A 9,811-nucleotide genomic window follows, 5' to 3' on the forward strand; every position below is an offset into this window, starting at 1 on the left:
ATTCCTGTCTCCTGTTCAATGTCATGAACCTCCATCTATAGTCGTTATTGGTTACTGTTTCCTAATTACTCAATGGTTAATTGCCGGGGTCCAGCCCTGGTGGATCCAGGGAATTCGAAGCGGGGACGACATCGGCAAACTGCATACAATAGCTTTAATTAAATATTAATTAGAGATATAAAGAGTAATAGAATAAGGATAGCTCAGCAGGAAAATTCAGTGGAGAAAAGAGGCTGAATAACTTGGTTTATGTGGAAAGCTAATAAAATTCCAAAGCAAGGAATTTATGTCACCTACGTAGGCCGTAGGCGTCCTCCCATTCTCCTGAAGGAGAGGAGACACTAAGGCCTCCCCTGTCAGATCTTAGAAGCCTAGGCATAGTTAGTAGGCTTGACGAGCCTCCACGCTCCAGATGGGAATTCAGCCAGAAGGTGAGAGAAAGAACGACATAGGGAGACCAAGTTTCGGTGAACAATGCCTGCACTTTATTTTCCAAAGTAGTTTTTATGCTATAAGTTATGCATAAAGGATAATGGGGGAAGGGGTAGAGTCATTGAAGGTCAGCAGTCCTTGATCCTACTCGAAGCCAGGCTTTCTTCCTGAAAACTTATCATATGCAAAAGTTTAGGTGATTTACATCATCTTCTGGCCAAGAGGCCTGTTAACATTTTATGATCCTTTCTTCAGAAAACTTATTTTTCTCTAAAGGTGATTATTCTAAAGTCAGGTGCCACCCTCTGAAAGCATTAAATAAAGTTGCATTCCTATAAGGCAAAGGTATGGTGGGCTATAACAAGAAAAGAATTAACTCAAGGGTCCAAGGTTACAAACATTAAAGTTACTACTTACATTCCTATACACCAATTATATTAATCAATACATTCCCAGGGACACAGTAGGTAAGGGATATGGAAACTTAGCAGCAAACATTGGCCCAACAGGTGAAAAACCCCTCACCAATACAATTTCTAATCAATCTTTTAACTGCTCAAAAGAATCTGTATTTAGACAGTTTAGAACATCTCATGCCTCTCATGGTTGGGAGGTTGTGAACAATCACAAGTGGCCAGAAGAACCTGTTCAGGCAGGCTAGAGGACTTCCAAAGGAGTTTGTAGATTGAAACACTCTTGTCACGCCCAGGAACTTTATCAACTGAAGCTGTAAGTTAGCTCTTTTTCAGAGAAAGGTGGTGGGGGACAGCCCCCTGTAAAGTCAGAGGTGTAGGTAAAATCACAAAGCAGTAAAGTAGGCAGACTCTGGTTTTGAGGGTAGGTGCTCGAGAATTTTCAGGCAGACTCCTGAGGCTCAATCCCACCTTTGTGTATGCTGAGCCTCCTTTCTCATGACCTTTGCCATGGGCGGAGTTCCTCACGCTGGCTCCCGGCAGTTAATAATCATTTTGTTCTTTGGCCCTGAAGGCCACATGAGTTACAGTTTAACTCCCCACATATTCTTTCATTCACGTCTGAAAGTATAATTAAGCTGGCTTGGATTCAGTGTGGCACCTTCACCTTGGAGCCATGTTGGTCCTTTGATCCTCACTTTTCTCTGAATTCTTGTATCTCGTTACTCATTCTCTCGCTGTATCACACTTTCCAAAGCCCTGCTTGTCAAGCCAGACTCGACAAGAAGCTTTTAGAAGACAGGAGGAGGGAGACGCCAACCCATGGTACTGTCTACCATTCAGGAGAAGCAGGGGACCAACTGATGCTTGTTCCTTACACAGTTGGAGGAGAATTCAGCCATCCAGTGTTGGTGTGTAGACAAGGTCAGTCCTCTGGTTTAATATCTGAACTAGGATAAACAGAACAGCATTAAAGAATGTGGAAGACAGGGTCCACAGACTGGACAGTAGACTTTAAGACATAATCCAAACCTTGTGTGCTACTTTTTCTGGTATCTTACTCCTTCTCCTAATGCCCACAACCAACATCAACTTTGTGAACAAAGCTTATTCTTTAAAATTCTGTGATTTCACTTCCCAGTTTATAGGAAGCTATTTCCTACTCTTATTCCTAATCGACTTTCAAAAGAAAGTGTTTCAATTTTGTATTTGATGCATTCCTATCAGACGACTCTGTCTCTAACAAATAGCATTTTCAGCCTGTTCTAGTTAAAATCTGCTCTGCTAAGAATTCTTCAAATGGCTTTCTCCATTGCCCAACCTTAGTAGGTAGTGATGGAAGAAAACATCTAAAATATAATGCCATGTTTCAAGAGCAATGTGTTGTTAATAAGGAAAAGATAAGTTTTTTCACAGCCAGATGCAAGCAAGACATAAAGCTTAATCACAGAGGAGGCAAGAAACAGTGGGAGGTTTTAATCAATTCATTTATTGAACAAATATTTTTTGAGATCCATGCTTTGTCGAATACTGTGCTTTTTTTCCTAGGGAATAAGGGCATATGCAAGACACAGAAGGTTTACCATCACAAAGCTAGCAGTCTACAAGGAGACAGTAAAAAAAAAAAAAAATCAAACAACTTCCTATCTTGGTATGTATTCTATAGAAACTCTTGGGTGTGGTTAGAACAAACTCCACACTAAACCTGTCTTCTTCATTGATGATGTGGGTGGAGAGGCCCCCTCTGGAGAAATAACAAAACACTGAGGCCTCAGGGTTGAGCAGAAACAAGTTGGCCATTGGGTGGGGGTGGGAGTCCTCTGGGGAGGGGGAAGTGCTCCTCAAAGATCTAGGAGCTGGGGAGATCTTAGAGGATTCAGGGAATACAGAGGAGGCAGTATGATTAAAGATTTTTGAGAGAGAGGGAGAAATTGATTGTGCAAGGCCTTTGGGACCATTCCAAGGACTTTCAACTATTTGAAAAATAAAAAACAAAAGCAATTCATTAGAAAATCTAAACAAGAGAAAAGAAAAAACAAATATCAAAAAGGCATCTGACTATGTACAGAGAGAGTAACATGGAAATATACATTACCATATATAAAATAGGTAGCCAATGGGAATTTGCTGTATGACTCAGGGACCTCAAACCGGGGCTCAGTAACAACCTAGAGGGAAGGGATGCAGAGGGAGGTGGGAGGGATGTTCATGTGGGAGCAAACATGGTAAACCTATGACTGATTCATGTTGATGTTTGGTAGAAACCAACACAATGCTGTAAAGCAATTATCATTTGATTATAAATTTTATAAAGGCATCTGACTATTAAGTAGAGGAGGGATTGAAGATACAGTATCATCTGGGAGCCTACTACATTGCAATCAAATGATAGGATTGGATTCACATGGAGATGAGGAGAAATTGATACTTTTTCATTTGGGAAACAAAAATCTATAGGATTTGGTGATGGACTGTGAGTAAGTGAGGAAATAAGTGTTTTAGAGATGACCCCAAGATTCTGCATGAGCCGTTTCATGATGTCATTTACTGAAATGTGAACAAGGCTGGAAATGGAGGTCAGGGTTTCATTTTGTCCAAATCGGTTTGAGATGCCCACAAAATTGCCAAATGGAGAATTTGAATGAGATAGAAAAGGATGGAACTCTGGGAAGGGTCTAGGCTGCAGACTACATGGCATTCAGAGCAATAATTGCATAGAGGAGGGAAGGGCACCCAGAACCAGTGCCAAGGAAGCACTTGAAGCACTTACATCTGTGTAAAGAAATTTGACAGTCTGAAAATGAGACTGAAAGCGGAATTAAGAAGTATTGAGAAATAGAGGAGAGATCGAGTAGCAAGTTTATGAAGAAAGGGAAAGTGTTGTTTACAGGAGGTCGAAGTTTCCAGTTTATTCTGCATGTCCCTGTAATAACGTAATTCTGTCTCTTTATTCCCAGGAATCCAAACCACAATGGCCGCCAAGTACCTCAGCGAACCCAGGACCAGTCACGGTGAGAGGCTGCTTGGGGAGGGCAGCCAGGCTTGGGGGGAGGGCTGGGACTCTCCTGCCCTGTCATCCAGCCAACCTGTACAAGAGCAAAACATCTTCAACCACATTTCTGTTTCCCTTCATTTGCTCTGCTGTCTCATTCTCTCCACCCTCTCTGCATCCTCCTTATGATGTAGCTTAACAGTGAGCAGGAGGAGAGTTCCAATACCCTGACTTCTCCCGGACTTGAAGAGGTTTCTTATTTGCTACTTCCTACCATGTGGGCACACCGGATCAGGGGTTGTGGCCTCCCAGGTGGTTTCTATGCCCCTCTCTTCAGCCCAAGTGGACTGGAAAGGAGGAACGTGGGGGTGATCAATGCCTCATTCAGGCCCCTAATTTCCCTACTTCCAATGGCCTCACTCTAAGCAACACACTCAACAGACTGATCACTCCGTTTCTCATATAACCCTCCCTCTACCCCTTTATCCTAGGAATAGATTCTATCATTTGAGCTTTTGCTGGTTTAGTAAATCATCCCGCAATTTAGGAACCTAAAACAGCAACAATTTACTTGGATCTTAATTTTGAGGGTCACTCATTTGGGCCATGCTTGGGTCTGGACAAACCTGGCTAATTTCAGCCAGACTAACTCATGTGTGGTGCTTGGTTTAGGATGCAACACAATAGTCTTGGATAGCCTCATAGACATGTCTGGTGGTCAGCAAGCTCTGGGTCGACCAGGCAGACAGGGATAACAGGGCCTTGTGCCCCTCATCAAGTAGGCTAGTCCAGGTCAGGTGTAGGGTTCCAAAAATCAGAAAGAGAAGGCAAAGCACAATATGTCAGTGCTTTTGGATTCTCTGCTTAACCATGTTTTCATGATCCTATGATCCAAAGCAAGTCACATGGTCCAGTCAGACTGAAGGGTTGGAGAAACAGACTCAGCATCTTGATGAGAGGAGCTGAGAATCCACCTTCACCAGGCATGAGTGCAGAGATGGATTCCTTCGTGGCTATGGCTGCCATCTTCAGAGGTTGCCATCCATTCATTATCAGCATTGGCCAATGGTTTCAGTGGTGGCACTGGCCTTGGTGCCTTTTTACTGCTGGGCCATGAATTTCCTACAGCCTGTCTCTAAGGCCAACCAATGCCCTGGGATCTCCTTAGGTTGGAGCTTTTATTGTGAGGCCAACTATTAAGAACATTATTAAGAATTAACTATTAAGAATACTCTGAATTCTTATGTACATTTTTTCTTAGGTAAATCTGAGCCATCCCATATCCAGTGTTTGCAGCATTGGGAAATTTACTTTTTTTATCCTGGGATTCTGGTTCTCAAATGGGGAAAACTCTGCCTTAGGGATTCAGGGATCAGCAAACACTTCATCAGAAAGTGTGTGGGAGATGGAGGCTAACTACAGATTTTGTGGACATCACAGAAGGGGTTTCTACAAGTTCCTGGTTCTGTTTGATTGATATTTTTTTTAAAGATTAGCCCACCTCACAGAATAGACTGGAAGAGACAAAGCAGAAGTGGAGATACCTGTTAGGAGACTGCTGAGGCAGGGGTGGTGATGGAATCTGGACTGGAATGTTGATCTTCAAAGCAGAGACAGGTGAACAGATTTGGAGCCAAGAGAACATGCTATAGGGCTGGATCTGGAAAGTGGGGGAAAGAGGGGAGTCGAGGGCGACTCCTAGCTTTCCAGTCTGAGGACCTGGGTGAATGGTGATGCCTCTGAAAATAAACTGGAGTTAGTAACAGTGTCTATGATGTTGTACATGGGATAATGTAGGCATTGTCTCAAAGCAGAAATGAGTAGATATAACATAGGATCCCTCCTGCAGGAATCAGATCCTTAAGTTCAAGGGGCAGCCAGCAAAGTCTGCCTTCTCATAAAAACAGCCTTTCACATGTGATTGTCAATTGCCTTCCCTCTGGTCCTGGGTCTATGCCTGACAAATCCAGAGGACTTTGACTTTATAGACACATGGCAGAGATATGCAGAGACTTGCTGAATACCGGCACAGAAAGAGCTGGTAGATGATTTGGTGTTTAAATTCAGGTTTCAATTGCTGTGCTCTACTACTCTGATATTAACTTTCAACTTTCCTAGGAAGTCGAATATGCATAGTCAGTTTTATGTTATCTCCTATCTTATGAAGAACAGCTACTGGTAGCAACTCAGAGTCCTCTTCTTAATCACATTGTTTCCTCCTCTATGAGCTGTTTGCTTCCACAAGGTCAGAGTAAGAAGCTGAAAGGGATCCTGAAAAATACCTGTTGTTATTGTTGTTCAGTTGCTAATTCATGCCCATGAACTGCAGCTTGCCAGGTTCCTCTGTCCTCTACTCTCTCCTGGAGTTTGCTCTAACTCATGTCCATTGATTTGGTGATGCTGTCTAGCCATTTTATCCTCTGCCACCCCTCTCCTTTTGCCTTCAACCTTTCCCAGCATCAGAATCTTTTCCAGCGAGTCTGCTCTTTGCATCAGGTGGCCAAAGTATTGGAACTTCAGCTTCAGAATCAGTCCTTCCAATGAATATTCAGGGTTGAATATTTATTCATTGGGCAGGAGCCTTGCAGGGTAGATAGTTGAAGTTCATTCTAACACTGAGACTTTTGTTTCCTGATGTTCCAGGGCTTGCAAACCCTGGAGATTCCCAGCTGAGACTTGTCTTAGTGGGTAAGACTGGGGCAGGAAAAAGTGCAACAGGAAACAGCATCCTCAGAGAGGAAGTGTTTCCATCTAGCTTTTCGGCTGTATCCATCACCAAGCACTGTAAGAAAGGAAGCAGCACCTGGAAGGGGAGAGAAGTTGTTGTCGTGGACACACCTGGCCTCTTTGACACGGAGGTCTCAGACGCTGAGACTGTCAAGGAGATTACCCACTGCATGGTGCTGACCTCCCCGGGGCCTCACGCTCTGCTCCTGGTCATCCCACTGGGCCGTTACACACCCGAAGGCCAGAAAGCCACAGAGAAGATCCTGATGATGTTTGGAGAGAGAGCTAGGAAACACATAATTCTCTTATTCACCCGGAAAGATGATTTAGAAGGCATGGATTTCCGTGATTACTTAAAGCATGCTCCTACAGCCATCCGAGAGCTGATTCGTGAATTCAGAGATCGCTACTGTGTTTTCAACAACAAGGCCACAGGAGCTGAGCAGGAGAACCAGAGGGAGCAGCTGCTGGCCCTGGTCCAGGATGTGGTGGACAAGTACAATGGTAGATACTACATGAATAGCCTGTATCAGAAGACCGAGGAGGAGATTCAGAAACAAATCCAAGTGTTACAAGAAAGTTACAGAGAAGAGCTCGAGAGAGCAATAGCTCAGATAAAGCAGGACTCCGAAGAGGAAATCAGGAAGCTGAAGGATAAACTAGAACAGCAAAAGTGGAAGGTGAAAATGGAAAGGCAATTGGCAGAAACGGAAGCTTACTGGGTTTCAAGGCAGCAAACAGCCAGAGATGATGTTTTGAGTCAGGATAAGATACTTGAAATCATCTTAAAGTTGTTAGAGTTTGCTTCCACTGTTGTCTCTCTGTTTAAGGATTAAACTTCATGAAAATCTGTCTATATTTCCTGCATATTTTCGGGTGGTCCTGCCCCATGTAACTCAGAGCATTCTCCTTTTTTCCTGAGACTCTCAGGGCTAAGGAGAGTAAGTTCACTATTGATAATGGGTATATGTTTAATTGATTTAACAGGGAAGGGATAAATTCTCAACTTGTGAAACTCCAAAGCAGAAAGTATCAATGCTCCCTAATTTGTGAATTCTTTCTCAGAGACACCAAGACAGGGAATGCAGGAGACCCAAGAAGATGATCCTGAGCTTTCTCTCTTTATCCCTAGAAGAGATTTCTCCTCTAGATCCTTTCCAGATTGGTGGGTGATCTTCCCCTACAGCTTTTTCTCACTTATTTTGTCTTTAGATGGTGCTGATCATCTTACCCTTATAGTTTATTAGAAAGATCAATTCTTCCCATTAGTTAAACTTACAGAAAGAATACTGATAGAAATCCTTCTAGATGAATGAAAATTTGTTCACTTATAATTTTACTAAAGGCCTCAAATTGTTCCTTATCAACTGACCATTATGAACAAACAGTTCTCTGGCAAATAGATCTTTCAGAACTCAACTACCTGAAATGCCAAAAGGTGCAAAAGATATTCAACAGATAAAGGAATAATGCTTGGTGTATTCAGATGTATCTGTAGGAAATCTTTGACCAACAACAACCAGTTTGCTGAATAACCAGTTCTCGCTCTCCTTTTCCTCTAAAACTAACAGCTGATAATTATTTGCTTATTGTTATTTTAATAAAACTTTTCTGTTCTCTCATATTTGTGCAAATTGGAATCTGTTTTTCTTCTTGGAAAGTACCACTACTCCTTCTAAGAACACAGGGATGAATTTCAGTTTTTTGTAAAAGTTCAAGATGATTTTGGTGTACACTTGGTCCACCCTCCAGACATCTCCACTCCCCATTTTCCCCCAGAAGGTCTGAGCCACATTCTCAACCCCTCTGTGAGTCGAAGTCTACTTTCTCCTTGGATTCATCAGTATTTACAATTAGAAATTATGTGTAACTGAGGTTTCTGAGAGCTTTGTGGCTTTCCTGCTGCAAAAATTCTTTTAAATATATGGATAAATAGAGACATCCCTGTCCCTTTTCTCCTCTTCCAATGGGTCCTCTTCATCCACTAGTAATGTGTAGGCTTTCCCGAAGCACATTTCCATGTTCTTCCAACATGGTATGGAGGTCACATGTGACCTATGCCAACTCTCCTTCCTTGGTCATCTTAAAATCATCTTCTCCATGCCCTAAACCATTTTGTCCAAAAGAGGACATGTGCCTTACCCTGATTTTCCCCAAACATGAAGGACTGAACCTTTAATATAGCTGCTATCTACCTATAGCTGACTCACTTTGCTGTACAGTAGAAACTAACATACTATTGGAAAGAAACTATTGCTGTTGTTGTTCAGTCACTAAAGTGAAGTGAAGTAACTCAGTCATGTCCGACTCTTTGCGACTTCATGGACCATAGCCTACCACGCTTCTCTGTCCCTGGGATTTTCCAGGCAAGAATACTGGAGTGGGTTGCCATTTCCTTCTCCAGAGGATCTTTTCCACCCAGGGATTGAACCCAGGTCTCCCACATTGTAGGCAGACACTTTACTGACTGAGCCACCAGGGAAGTTACCAAAGGCCCAAGGATATGAGAAGCACCTGGCAAAGAAGCACAGGACTCCTGCAGAGGCGGTCACTGAGAGGACAGATTCAGTTTCACTCTGAAGAATGTGGGAGGACTTGGTCTCTATAGTTTTCATCAGCAGCATTTCAGTCAAAATTCCTAGGTGTGAATTTAACATGCTTTGTATTACAACTTTCCACAAACAAATATTCAACCAAAGAAGCACATATATTCCTTAAAGAAAATTAAATTCAGGCTTAAGATGAAAAAAAAAAAAAAAAACAAGCTAGCTGCAGTGGTAATTTTCAGTATAAATACATTAAATTATTCTTATTCTTGCATCCCAGGTTAATGCTGTAAATGAGACAAAGAAAATCATTCTGCAATTTATTTCCCATCTCATTACTTTAATCATTTCATCAAAACAATCTGAACATGGGTATATGAATACTTGTTTTGTTATAAGAATGTGCAGTTTAAAAGTCCCTGAGACACATCCAAGAATGGACTGACATGTATTCACTGTAATTATTCACCATACTTTGGCACTGGCTGTCTTTGGGATTGGAATGAAAACTGACCTTTCCCAATCCTGTGGCGATTGCTGAGTTTTCCGGATTTCCTGGCACACTGTGTACAGCACTTTAACAGCATCATCTTTCAGGATTTTAAAGAGTTCAACTGGAATTCCATCACCTCCACTAGCTTTACTAATTACCAAGGACTTGGCTCCCTTCCCTGATACTTAAGGAATGTGACTTTAAAAAA

General features: G+C 42.3%; 1 protein-coding gene across 1 annotated transcript; it reads left to right on the forward strand.

The window, feature by feature from the left end:
- The first annotated feature begins 1,456 nt into the window (after positions 1-1,456).
- Positions 1,457-8,738, forward strand: LOC104983173 (GTPase IMAP family member 4-like). The gene is made up of 4 exons (XM_010832636.1): positions 1,457-1,769; positions 2,394-2,496; positions 3,803-3,856; positions 6,481-8,738. Exons 3-4 carry the CDS (start codon positions 3,817-3,819, stop codon positions 7,398-7,400), a joined length of 960 nt encoding a protein of 319 aa, XP_010830938.1. The 5' UTR covers positions 1,457-1,769; positions 2,394-2,496; positions 3,803-3,816; the 3' UTR covers positions 7,401-8,738.
- Positions 8,739-9,811: the final 1,073 nt, after the last annotated feature.

The sequence above is a fragment of the Bison bison genome, unplaced genomic scaffold (genome assembly GCF_000754665.1).
Source record: "Bison bison bison isolate TAMUID 2011002044 unplaced genomic scaffold, Bison_UMD1.0 scf7180017833728, whole genome shotgun sequence".
Taxonomy (NCBI): Eukaryota; Metazoa; Chordata; class Mammalia; order Artiodactyla; family Bovidae; genus Bison; species Bison bison.